At 44.3% G+C, this 13,415-nt stretch overlaps 2 protein-coding genes across 2 annotated transcripts in view; one reads left to right on the top strand and one right to left on the bottom strand.

The window, feature by feature from the left end:
- The window catches only part of CCR1 (C-C motif chemokine receptor 1), a 174,139-nt gene that overhangs the window by 122,479 nt on the left and 38,245 nt on the right, over positions 1-13,415 (bottom strand). The window lies entirely within an intron of this gene.
- On the top strand, positions 3,386-11,743 carry CCR2 (C-C motif chemokine receptor 2). Its single transcript, XM_067043118.1, has 2 exons — positions 3,386-3,696; positions 7,610-11,743. The coding sequence occupies exon 2, from the start codon at positions 7,621-7,623 to the stop codon at positions 8,740-8,742; it is 1,122 nt and encodes a 373-aa protein (XP_066899219.1). The 5' UTR covers positions 3,386-3,696; positions 7,610-7,620; the 3' UTR covers positions 8,743-11,743.

The raw sequence follows: 13,415 nt of genomic DNA, 5'->3' as shown, positions 1-13,415 counted from the left end.
CTTCTGATCCCTGCCCAGAGACCTCATTAGGAGATAATTGGGGAACTTTCCCTGTTCCTGTTCAAGCAAGGAATTGCTCCTAAGGAACAACCTGAGGCCCTTTTGCTTAGCACGAAAAACAGGTCTTATGCAGGATACATGGTCACAACTTACTGAAATCTAGAAAGGACACATGAACTTCCCTGAGTGTTTTATTGTTATTCACTATGATTTACGGAGAGTCTACTACACAACAGGCACTGTACTAGCTGCTTTACATTTATTTAAACCTCACAGACCCCAGAGGCCTTATTATTTGTTTCATAGCTAGGGAAATCAAAGCTTAGAAATTTGCCTAGCCTACAGCATGAGATCCTTCTTTCTATATGGCCTATCCTGGAAAATGTCCCCTGTGCATTTGGGAAGAACACATATGCTGCTGTCTGGTAGAGTTGTGTATATACATCTGTTAAATCTGGTTGGTTCATTGTGTCGTTCAAGTGCTCTATTTCCTTACTTCTATATGGTTGTTTTATCCATTACTGAAAGTGGTGTATTGAAGTTGCCAATTATTATTGTACAACTGTCTTTAGTTCTGTCAGTTTTGGCTTCATATATTTTGATGATCTGTCATTAGGTGTAAATGTTTGTAATTGTTATATCTTCTTGCTGTACAGAACCTTTTATTAATATATAGTGTCCTTCTTCATTATCTCTTGCAAACATAATGTCTATTTTGTCTGATATTAGCATAGCTACCTCTGTTCTCTTTTGGTTAAGATTTGCAATGAAAATCCTTCACTGTCAATCTATTTTTGTCTTTGGATCTAAAGTCTCTTATTGACAGTGTATAGTTAGACCATGTTTTTGTTTTGTCAATTCATTCTTTCATTCTCTATCTTTTGATTGGAGGGTTTAATCCACTTACATTTCAAGTAGTTACTGACAAGGAAGGACTTCATTCTGTCTTTGCTATTTGTTTTCTATGTGCCTTATAGCTTTTTTGTCCTTCATTTCCTGCATTACTGTCTTTGTGTTTAGTTGATTTTTTTTGTAGTGGAATGTTTATATTGTTTTTTATTTTCTTTTGTATATGTTCTATAGCTATTTTCTTTGTGGGTACAATGAGGGTCACATTTAACCTCCCAAAGTTTTCATTTAAATATATAGCTTAACTTCACTAACATACAAAAACTCTTTTATCTGCAATGTCCTAATTTCTCCCTCACTCTTGAAGGATAGTTTTGCTGGTTATAGGAAAAACATTTTATCTTATTGAGAATCCCTTGTATGTGACAATTTGCTTCTCTCCTGCTGCTTTCAAGATCCTCCCTGTGTCTTTCCCTTTTGAAAGTTTGATTATAATGTGTCCTGGTGTGGGTTTGAATTTATCTTACTTGGAGTTCATTGAGCTTCTTGGATGTTTACATTAACGTCTTTCTTCAAATTTGGGAAGTTTTCAGATATTATTTCTTTAATTATTCTCTCTGCCCCTTTCTCTCTCTCTTTTCTCCTGGGACTCCCACAAGTCCCTTAAGCTCTGCTCATTTTTCTTCAATCTTTTCTTTCTGTTCCTCAGACTCAACAACTTCCATTGTTCTATTTTCAAGTTTGTTGATTCTTTCTCCTGCCTGTTCACATCTACCTTTGAATCCCTTTACTGAATTCTGCATTTCAGTTATTGTATTTTTCAGTTCCAGAATTTATTTTTGAATTTTTAGGTTTTCTATCTCTTCATTGATATCTGCATTTTGATCATACATGGTTTTCTTGATTTTCTCCACCTCTCCCTTTAAGTCTTTGAGAATCTTTAAGTCTTTATCTAATAAATCTGCCATCACATCTTTTTCAGGAACAGTTTCTGTTGATTTATTTTTTCCCTTTGAAGGGACCATACTTTCCTGCTCGACATTTGAATCTAATAACATGGTAATTCTGGAAATCAGATTCTCCTCCTTCTCCAGGGTTTTCTGTTTTTCTTATATAATTATTTTTTGTTTGTTTGTTTTTGTTTTGATTGCTATAATCTCTCTCCATGCCAAGCATCAGCCTGAAGTGTGAACTTAAGGTCTTCTCAGGAGGTCGTTTCTGAGCCTGTGCTTTTCCCTGGGTATGTGTGGTCACTTTCTAATTTTCCCTGAAAATGCACCTGCTTTTGAAGGTCCCAGTCTTTAATGTGTGGCTTCCAAAAAAGGAAAAGGAGAAAAATAAAAGGGAGAAAAATAAAGGGCATTGGCTCTTTAAATCCCCTGAAAGTCACTTCAGCCAGAGGGGTAGGGGCTTGCAACAATGGGGGTAAATGCAACAACAATGGCTGCCCTTCTCTTTGTCTGCACTTCTAAGATTAGAAGTAGTCATCAGTGATCAGAGCACAGATCCCTGATATTTGGAAGACAGGGTTCAATTTGTACCCACCCTGGCTCCTGCAAGCTATGTGCAAGCTGCTCCAGGAACATGTGCACAGCTGCCTGCCAAGGTGCCTGGGGTGGGGGATGGGTGGCTGCTACTGTGCTAAGAGCTGAAATTGGCCAAAGTTTACTGCAATTGGTCATCCAAGCCTTCCCCTAAAAGTTGCAGACCCTCAATAGACTCCAGAGTTCTTGGACTTCCCTGGTGGCACAGTGGTTAAGAATCCACCTGCCAATGTAGGGGACACGGGTCCGAGCCCACAAGCCATGGAACAACTAAGCCCGTGTGCCACAACTACTGAGCCTGCACTCTAGAGCCCATGAGCCACAACTACTGGAGCCCGTGAGCCACGACTACTGGAGTCCGTAAGCCACAACTACTGGAGCCCGCACGCCTAGAGCCTGTGCTCCGCCACAAGAGAAGCTACTGCAATGAGAAGCCCGTGCACTGCAAGGAAGAGTGGCCCCCACTCCCCACAACTAGAGAAAGTCCGCCCACAGCAACGAAGACCCAACCAAAAATAAATAAATAAATTTTTTGAAAAATAGACTCCTGAGTTCCAAGAGTTAGATCAGAGTAGAATTGCTGTCTAGGTGAGGAGAGAGATTGCTGGTACTTCCTACAACACCATCTTCCCAGAATCTCAACGGTGTTTTCTTTTAGCAAAACTTCTTTCTGAGGAGTGGAACCTATAACAGCTAAGCACCTTCTTACTAAGGACATCTCTGACACAAGAGACTACTTAGCCTTCCCTTTTCGTTAAGAAGCTGTATCTAAATAACATTTCTAACGAAGTCCCAAATCCTTGATGCCACTGAAATCAGTGCATATGGTCACAAAAAACGTAATTATATTTCCTCCACCACCACCAACAGCCCTCATTAGCATTTATCTTCTTGGGAAATGAAATTCTGATGTGCTCGTTTCATGCAAATTATTACTGGCAGAAGAGAGTGGAAGATTTCCAGATATAGAGACCCACAAGATAAAGAAGCCCAGAGCTGTTAGATCCAGCAGCAGACACAGGGTGTGCCTAACTTACCCTCAAGGTTGCATAAGCAAGATTTCAAAATTAATTCTACTCTGGAGACTTCAACCTAGTATACAATGTTCCTGGCTGGAAAAGAAGAACTATATCATTCATTTTTTTCAAACCTTTACCATTACTTGCCCTTGTATCTCCGCCTTCTCTTTCTGCAGGAAACTTTATTTCCTACTCTGCACACCAAGTTTCTACCTCCAGATCTGTTTGGTTCAGTTGCTGAGAAGCCTGACACACCAGTGCCACTTGGAAGAAGCCACCTACCGGTGAGTTGGGGGTGCTTTTTCTATCACTTTATGAACCAAAGGCTTGAAGCACCTCAGTGCTAGAGATGCAGGGACTGGGAGCACCCTGGGGGTCTCCACAGCCCAGGAACTTGGGAGACGATCAAGATAGGAGAAATGGGTGGAGGGCAGCATCTGTACCAGGAATGTCAGAGAGACCCCAATGGCAGTGAGGAAGTGCAAAGCGGAGACCCCCCTCAGAGCTCAGGTGGTAGGACAGAGTGGGCTAAAAGAAGACAATTAAGAAAGTAGGACAATCAGGTTTCTCAACTACTGCTCCTCTCACTCTCCCCCTCCCAGCCGCCAAGGACTGTGAAGAGCTGGAGCTTTCTACCTCACATTTCCCCCCCTTTAGTCCATATATGTGATGGTTCAGGCCCTGCACCAAAATGCACCTCTTGCCTCAATTCAGAGGCTGAAGTGAGGGATTCACTTTTCTGGGAGGCAGCTTTTAATCAATTCTGGATGATGTGTCTTGACACCTGAAAGTGACACATTAACCAGTGCCCTTCTGCACCCTTGCTACGTGTCGGCTGTGGTACGAGCTAGGTGTACTGGGGTGACATGAGAATAGGTAATTAAAAGGAGAAGGTAGCTGGCACTTGGGAGGCCAGGGCAGGTGAAGAGCAACGCATAGGAAACACATGGTGGATGTGGCTGGGGCAGTTGACCCACAATCTGAATCACCAGAGTGAGGGTCTGGGCTGTATATTTCTGACTGACAGGCTTCCTGTGTGATACTGAAAGCCAGCGTTTCAGAATCACTGATCCAGTCCACACTTTCCTGTACAGATGAGGAGACTAACCTACAGAACGGCCCAGAGGGCTTGCTGCAGCTAAAAGGCTGTGTGCAAGGATCTCCAATATTTTAGTCTTTACAAGATCTCCCACTGGATTACCTGGAAGTCGAGTCCACAGGGTAGCCCTTTGTTTCGCAGCAGCTTGCAGCCTGCTAGTTCACTGTTATTCACTTTTTCAATTGATATTTATTTAGCAGCTTCTATCTGCTAGGCTGGGTTCTAGGGCACCAAGATAGCTCAATGCAAAACAAATCTCTCTGCCCTCATGGAGCTTATCTTCTGGCAGAAATGTCTCTGAGTGTGTGTGTGTGTGTGTGTGTGTGTGTGTGTGTGTGTGTGTGTGTGCGCGCGCTTGTGTATGTATGGGTGGGGCACACTTGTATGGGAAAGTGTGTGGATTTTCAGGCTAAAATGCCAAAGAAGTTCTGTTCAAGGCATGGAAGAATAACTAGAAAATCTGTTACTTGTTCTTCTACATTCACCTCTGCTCTCAGAGCCTGAAGATGAAAACCCCTGAGGGCCTTTGAAATTGTATAGTCCAAGGTTCAAATTCCAGCTCGGCCATAACTTGCTTTGTGAGTTTGGGAAAAATCATTTAATCCACCCATGCTTCTATTTCTTCACTTGTAAAATGTATACTGATCTCACAAAACTGTTGCGAGGATTAAATTAATTAATGTATGCAAAGTATTTAGCATAGCACTTGGAGCTTAAGGAACACTCAATTAATTACTATAGTTTTAATTCTTTAGGTGGATACATTTTTTTCCCCAAGTTTGATCAGAGGTATTATTTAGTTGCTGCTGATTTAAAGAATCTAGTTCAGTGCTGTGAAATTCAAAATCTGTGAAATGTATCAATCACAAGAGAAACTGAAGAATAAGGTGTATACACAGATAAAAACAAAGTCACAGTCATCGCCAGGAAAAAATGAATATTCTTGAGAACCAATTCTAATGATATTAGTTGTCACACTTATTACGAGTTTTGTGTATTTTGTCCATGAACATTTATTGGTGCCTCCTTTAGCCAGGTGCCATCATAAGAGCTGAAGACAGAAACATGACCTAGTCCTTGCTCTCAAGGAGCACACAATGTGTAGAAGATAATGTGCTTATTTAGAGGCACACACGGTGTTATAAGAATGATTTGACAGAGGAAGTCGGTTGGGCTTCAAGGAGAAGAGGAATTTGAGCAGGATGTATTGCAGGATGAATAGGAGCTCACTAGCCATTTTAAGCAGAGGGGCAAGCATGTGCAAAACCACTAAAGCCTGAAGGAAATGATGAGTCTGGGGGAAATGGAAAAAAGATGGGTATGGCTGGAGCACAGGATCTGGGATTTGAGAAGTCATTAGAGATGAAGCTGAGAAGAAGTGAGCTTAGAAAAGCCATGATGAGTAGTCTGGGCATTGCCTTTGAGGCCCCGCCACATACAATCGTGGGGCTACTCCAGTTTTAAACTGAGAAGTGCATGATCCAATTTCAGCTTCAGAGAAGACAGACTGAATGGGAGCATGGCTAAGAATAAGGCATGAACAAATGAAAAAGCTCAGCAAAGCCAGAAGTGAGAAGTATAGGAGGCCAAGAGAGTGGCAGTTGAAAGAAGTGCAGAGGGGATGACTCAGAGGTGTTTAGGAGGGAGAATTCATAAGACTTAGTTATAATAATACAACGCATTTCTCTGTATCAGATGCTGCACTATGTCTTTGTTTCCATAGCAACTCAGTTTAGTTGTTATTTTACACATCAAGAAACTGATAGTTGAAGAAGTAATTAGCCCCGAATTACACAACTGTAGTTTGGAAGCAGGATTCAAATCTAGGTCTTTTTGGCTCCAAAGGCCTGGCTCCTAATCTTCTGAAGAAGAGGGGACCCAGGACAATGTCAAATCTTACTTCTTAAGAAATGGAGTAAATGACAATAGCCAAGATGAGGAATCCACAAATTGAAGCAACTTTCCAGGGGTGTTCAGTTTGGGGTGGGTTGAATTTGAGGTATAGCTATATGATACCCACTTTGCTCTCTGCTGTATCTCCAGTGCCTAAAATAGAGTATGGCTTCTGGCAGGTGCTCAACAAATATTGGTTAAATGAATAAATCCATGGGGAGATATGCAGTCGGCAATGGAAAATTCAACTCTGAGGTGGGACTGGAAGGCAGAGCTTTGGGAAGCATTAGCCTACAGGAAACTTAGAACCTTGAGATTAGACAACACAATTCAGGAAGAACTTTGGAGCAAGGGTAAAGAGGTAAATGGTAGAGAAGTGGGAGCCAAGGATGCTGCCTGGGACACTTACAGTGTGGCAGAGGGAAGAGACACCAACAAAGAAAATGAAAAAGAAGTGGTGAGCCACTTTTTCTCCTGGAAGGCAAAAGTTTTTGTTTGTTTGTTTTTTAACTTTTTTGGGGGGGCCTTGATATTCACTGTAATATCAAGATATTTTGATCTTAGTTCCCTGACCAGGGATCGAACCCACACCCTCAACAGTGAAAGCATGGAGTCCTAACCACTGGACAGCCAGGGAATTCCCAAGCCAAAAGTTTTAAATGGAAGAAGTCAGCAGAAGGATAAAACGCTTGATGAAAACGAAACTGGAAGCCAGAGTGTTTTAAAACCGGGTTGGCATTGCAACCCTGGCAAGAGAAGTATTCTGATGGAGACAGAAATTTGAGAGAGAAATCAGAACACTCTGGGTGGCAGGTAAAAGAAAGTGCAACTCATAGTGGCTCATTATGAGCATCCCCAGAAGCCCCCAGCGGAGTCCCCTTAAATACTATCATCCAGGAATGGGTCACACGCCTTGTGCCACTGCAGAGGAGCTAGACAAAGCAAGTCTCCAGTTTGGTCAGCCTTATCATGAGAGTCAGGCTCTCTGGGAAGGCCAAGGGTGTTGGGAAACAGCTGTGCGGAGATGACTGGTGTCTGCAACCAGGAATAAGGGGAAGTGGTGAACTAGCACACACACTTTCAAGGAGATGGCTGTGAAGCAAAGACAAAGCCTAGGACGTTGCTTAAGTGGAGCAGGGACCTTGGTAAGATTGGGGATTGCAGCCGTTGTGTTGTGTGTCATCATCTAGTCCTCTTGTTTACAGGACAAAGGAAGATGGATGGCAATGATACGTTTCCCCAGTTCAGCCACAATGCGCTTCCCACACCTCATTCTCTGTTTACAACGAATATCAAGGGGAACGATGAAGAACCCACCACCAGTTATGACTATGATTACAGTGAGCCCTGCCAAAAGACCGCCGTGGGACAAATCGAAGCCCAGTTCCTGCCCCCGCTCTACTCGCTGGTGTTCATCTTTGGTTTTGTGGGCAACTTGCTGGTCGTCCTCATCCTGATCAACTGCAAAAAGCTGAAGAGCATGACTGACATCTACCTGCTCAACCTGGCCATCTCTGACCTCCTTTTCATCATCACCATCCCGTTCTGGGCTCACTATGCTGCAGGCCAGTGGGTCTTTGGGAACGTGATGTGTAAATTTTTCACAGGGCTATATCACATTGGTTATTTTGGTGGAATCTTCTTCATCATCCTCTTGACAATCGATAGGTACCTGGCTATCGTCCATGCTGTGTTTGCTTTAAAAGCCAGGACGGTCACCTTTGGGGTGGTGACAAGTGGGGTCACCTGGGTGGTGGCTGTGTTCGCCTCTCTCCCAGGAATCATCTTTATCAAATCCCAAGAAGAACATTCTGGTTATGCCTGCGCCCCTTATTTTCCACTAGGATGGAAGAATTTCCATACAATAATGAGAAGCATCTTGGGCCTGGTGCTGCCACTGCTTGTCATGGTCGTCTGCTACTCGGGAATCCTAAAAACTCTGCTTCGGTGTCGCAACGAGAAGAAGAGGCACAAGGCCGTGAGGCTCATCTTCGTGATCATGATTGTCTACTTTCTCTTCTGGGCTCCCTACAACATCGTCCTTCTTCTGAGCACCTTCCAGGAATTCTTTGGCCTGAGTAACTGTACGAACAGCAGTCAGCTGGACCAAGCAATGCAGGTGACCGAGACCCTGGGGCTGATGCACTGCTGCATCAACCCCATCATCTATGCCTTCGTCGGGGAGAAGTTCAGAAGGTATCTCTCTGTGTTTTTCCGAAAGCACGTTGCCAAACACCTCTGCAAACAATGCCCAGTCTTCTACAGGGAAACAGGAGATCGAGTGAGTTCAACATATACCCCTTCCACTGGGGAGCAGGAAGTCTCGGCTGTTTTGTAGAGGAGTAGCAGTTCGCTTGTTATTTTCAAAGGGAGACAGCAATCTATATATGATGATAAGCCTCCACGGTTTGTTGAAGAATAGAGGACTCTAAGTCTCTAAAGCAAGTGCCCAGGAACCTCAGGGTTGCGTGAACCAAGACAGACTTGTGTCATTCCTTGTAGAGCCAACACGTGCTCAGGGAGTATTCCAGAACAACTGTGGGCAGAGACCTGGACTCTCCAATGAGCTCATCGCAGTTCCTGGAAAACGTCACTTTGCCTTATGCTTTTGCTCTTTCCCCTCTCGTCACTACTTTGCTCTCTGATTCTATCAATCTCTTTAATCAGCTGGAGGTGGGGAAGAGAACGAGACAGGCACAGGCGAATGGAACAAGGGGGGGTGGGGTCAGGACCAAGGAGAAGGAGGAAGTAGCAACAAGGGTGAGCCTGGATGAGGATGCAGGTAAGGGCTTCGCTCTCCCTTAGCGCCATCTCCTACAGTATTTAACTTTGGAGGCTTCCCCAGCTCATGGAGAGCTTAGGAACTGTAAGAACTTCCTGGAAGCTTTGGTTGGGTCCATGATCCCCCTTCTGCTAAGTGTATGACACATTTATGCTTTACTATGGTTTAGCTATGACAACCACGCACCCTACATTTGAAATGCATTCAGTATTTTGCCCCATTGTTCATATGCTTCTTAGGCCTCATTCCCCTATACAAAAATTTACTAAAGCACTTCCCTGGTGGCGCAGTGGTTAAGAATCCGCCTGCCGATGCAGGGGACACGGGTTCGAGCCCTGGTCCGGGAAGATCCCACATGACGCGGAGCAACTAAGCCCGTGCACCACAACTACTAAGCCTGCGCTCTAGAGCCCACAAGCCACAACTACTGAAGCCTGCGCGCCTAGAGCCCGTGCTCTGCAACGAGAAGCAAGCGTGATGTGAAGTCCACACACTGCAATGAAGAGTAGCCCCCACTCACCACAACTAGAGAACGCCCGTGTGCAGCAACAAAGACCCAACGCAGCAATAATAAAATATAAAATGAATAAATAAATCTCTTTTAAAAATTTACTAAAGTGTTTGTTTATAAAAATATGCATAATCTTTAATGAGATGAAAAAATAAAAGCCCTCACTTGGAAACGGGAGGGTTGGAGGTCATGATTATGAGAAAGGGGTAGGCACTAGTGAGTTCCTCCATCAGGAGTGGAGGGGCAAGCTCCCAGCAGGATGTGCAGGAATGTTTCCAGAATCAGCTAAGAGCAGAAGCCAGGAAGGATGCGTCAGGACACTTAATACGCCTCGTGTCTCTGGATCTGATGGTGTCTGTTTCCTTGTGGCTCTTCCTGCTTTCCTGCTGCCACTGCCCACCTGTCCCCCTGCAGCCTTTATCACATAACTCTGCCTGGAGGATTACCCTACTCCAAAAGCCGGTTTGTAGAGGTCTAGGAGAGTAGCTTTGGGGAGAATGTGAAGGAAACTGTTGCAACAAGAACCCCCTGTTGGGCCCCGTAGAGGGAAGACAATCGGTGAGGATACTGGGGTGTGTGCTCAGAGCAGAGAAGGGGCCTGTCTTGGAAATCAAACATTGGCCTGTAACCTCAGGGTCTATTACCAGGCAGGGCAGGCCTAGATGAGGAAGACGCTAGATAGGGTGGAAAAAAATGTCTTCCAAATTACCCTCCAGCACCTCATTTTTGCATACAGGAAAAGAGTTCAGATATACACACACACACACATTTTTTTAAATGTAAAGTAAAAATTTAATAAAAGCTGAAAACTTCAACTTGCAATTGTGGTAAAGTGTCATTTTAAGAGTTACTATTATGCCATGCCTAAAAATACTGTATTAGTCATAGAGACAATTCTGGTGTTGGTGGAGCATGTGGTATGTTTGGGAGACCACCGGTTCATAAATAAATGTTGTTTAGGGAGTTGGAGGTCTCTAATCTGTGGATTTACTAGTTTATGGTGATGTAGCATCTAAATAATCTCAGTCGGATGACAGCACACACTCCACAACTGTCATCTCAACGGTCTTTATTCTCTCTGACTTGCTACCAAAAATCTTTTTTGCCTCGTTAGGAAGTCTAGGAAGTCGTGGATTTAATCCTATTTGAATGCTTCATGCTCTGCCAGTGTCCTTATTGATGCTCAAATGGTCCCCTCTTTGGCCGGTGGGAACTTCTAATTCAAGCTGACTCCTAATCAAAGCTTTTAAATCCTATTTGTAAAGGAGAGACATTGGAGAAGCTCACTTAAATAAGCAAAGATTTTTCATCTTGGCTGAGCTAAGAATACAAATATACGTTAGTGCATTTCCTATCTGATGCAGGCAAGAAACACAAGGCTCCTGGAACCTGGCAACTGGGGAGCTGGAAGTTACTAAGGTTTTACTTTCTTGCCTCATAGCTGCAGAAGGTTTCAGAAAGATGTGTGTATGTTGCGGGGGTGGGGGTGCTTCACCTGCAGATATTTATATTATCTTAATGAATGCATTAAATTTTGTTTTGATGATGATGAAACATAAATATTGTTTTAAAAAACTATGACTTGGAAAATGAATCAATACTCTATATTGTTTTAAAAGAAAAACTGTCTGATTGCCAACTACCCTGGTCCTTCTTCTCCCAAAATTCTAACAACCACCATTCTATTCTTTCCATCTACGAGTTTGATGATTTTAGATTCCTCATATAAGTGGAATTATGCAGTTCTTATCTTTCTGTGATTGACTTATTTCACTTAGTATCCTGTCCTCCAGGTACATCCATGTTGTTGCATACTGCAGGATTTCCCTCTTTCTTAAGGTGAAATAAGAATCCTTAGATGTACTGACCACACTTTCTTTATCCATTTATCAACGTGCATAGAATTTCAGTTATACAGGATGTATAAGTTCTAAATATCTGTTTTACAACAGTGTGCCTATAATACTGTATTGTACACTTAAAGATCTGTTAAAAGGGTAAATCTCATACTGTATTCCTACCACAATAAAAAAGTCTTTAAATTGCCTGCTTTGTTATGCTGTGGTGCAAGAGACTGTCTTACGGTTCACAGCTTTTCACTCCCTTCCCCCTGTCATTACACATGCCAGTCCTTGCCGTGTGACTTGCAGCGCACCCTACAAGAGGGACAACCCCCCCCCTCCTCCGCCGCAAGCCACAGCCAGCTCAGCCAATAGAAAGTGAGCAGAACTGACAGTGTCGAGTGACTGGGTGGAGCCTCTGGCTCTCCCTGCTCAGCCACAGGAAGGCCCGTCCCAGAACACAAGTTCAGCCCAGGTGCCTGGTGAGTGAGCGGGAAGACGCAGAGAGCAGAGCCAGGGCACCGGCCACACAGCGGCCCCATGTCACAGGAGTAAGAGGTCCATGTTCGCTGTGGTACGCCCCTGACTTGTGGGGGTTGCCTGCTAAGAAGCAGAAAAGGTAATGGATGCATACGGCAGCTGGTGCCCTCAGAGGTAAAATTTGGAAATGTGTCTATTTGTTTTTCCATCATGGAATTCAATGTGACGAGCACACCTGAGGATCTACCATGAGTCAGACTGGCGCGGGTTCATAACGACGGATATGTTATTCCCACGCCCTTAGACCTCCTAGTCCAGGGATGGCTGATGGGGAGGCGCGGGGGAGAGAACAGAGTATTAATAATCACAATGCACTGTGCAAAGCACAGAAACAGAGGTGCACGTGTAGTTTGTTGAGAGCCCCGAGAAGGTGACTAATCCGGTGACAGTCCTGCATCACAGTTATAATAGCTACAGTAGGATTTTATTGCCACCAAAGAAATTGCCACTTGAAAGTTGCCAATCATCTCCATATCTAGAAGTGGAAGAAACCTCAAGTCTCCTTTATTCTAGAGAGAACGTTCGCAGTGGGCTTAGTTAAGCAGATGTCAGGAAAGATGATCATTCCAGGGGACGGGTATCTTAAGACTTTTGGTGGAGCTGGGGCTTGACACAGTCCACCCCATGACATCCTCTTCGATCTGTGGCAACTGGGGCAGTTTGAGCACTTTTTCAGAGAGGCCCTGCAGCCTCCTGGGAGTAAGCCATCAAGACCCTATCTTTCCACTTTCACTTTTTCTCATTATTAAAATTTCCCCGGGAATTCCCTGGTGGCACAGTGGCTAAGAATCCGTGCTCCCAAAGCAGGGGGCCTGGGTTCAATCCCTGGTGTGGGGACTAGATCCCACATGCATGCCACAACTAAGAGTTTGCATGCCCAACTAAGGAGCCCACAAGCCACAACTAAGGAGCCCTCGAGCTGCAACTAAGGAGCCCACCTGCTGCAACTAAGACCTGATACAACCAAATAAATATTAAAAAAAAAAAAGTTTAAAATTTCCCTGACAAACTGAAATGGCCTCAGGTGAGGTTAGCCAGCAGCAAAGGCCACCAAGGGCTGCCAAGAGGAAACTCAACACGAGCGAAGAGGTGTCTGGGCTGGTGAGCTGACCTCTACAAGGCAGCCCATTAATTCAGGGGAAGGCTGGCCCTGGGTGTGGTGAGTGACTGAGAATGGAAATTTCTCCAGACGCCACCCGTCTAGCACCATGTTTATAACTTGACATCCTTGGGATATCCTTGCTGCCTCACAGCCACACCATCTCCACCATCACCTGTCTCCAATCTCCTCTTCCCTGCGCAGCTGGTTTGCTGCCCAGTGGATGCCCCACCCAGGA

The sequence above is a fragment of the Kogia breviceps genome, chromosome 10 (genome assembly GCF_026419965.1).
Source record: "Kogia breviceps isolate mKogBre1 chromosome 10, mKogBre1 haplotype 1, whole genome shotgun sequence".
Classification (NCBI taxonomy): Eukaryota; Metazoa; Chordata; class Mammalia; order Artiodactyla; family Physeteridae; genus Kogia; species Kogia breviceps.
Note: the sequence above shows the minus strand (reverse complement) of the source record. Positions and strands in the feature narration are given on the sequence as shown.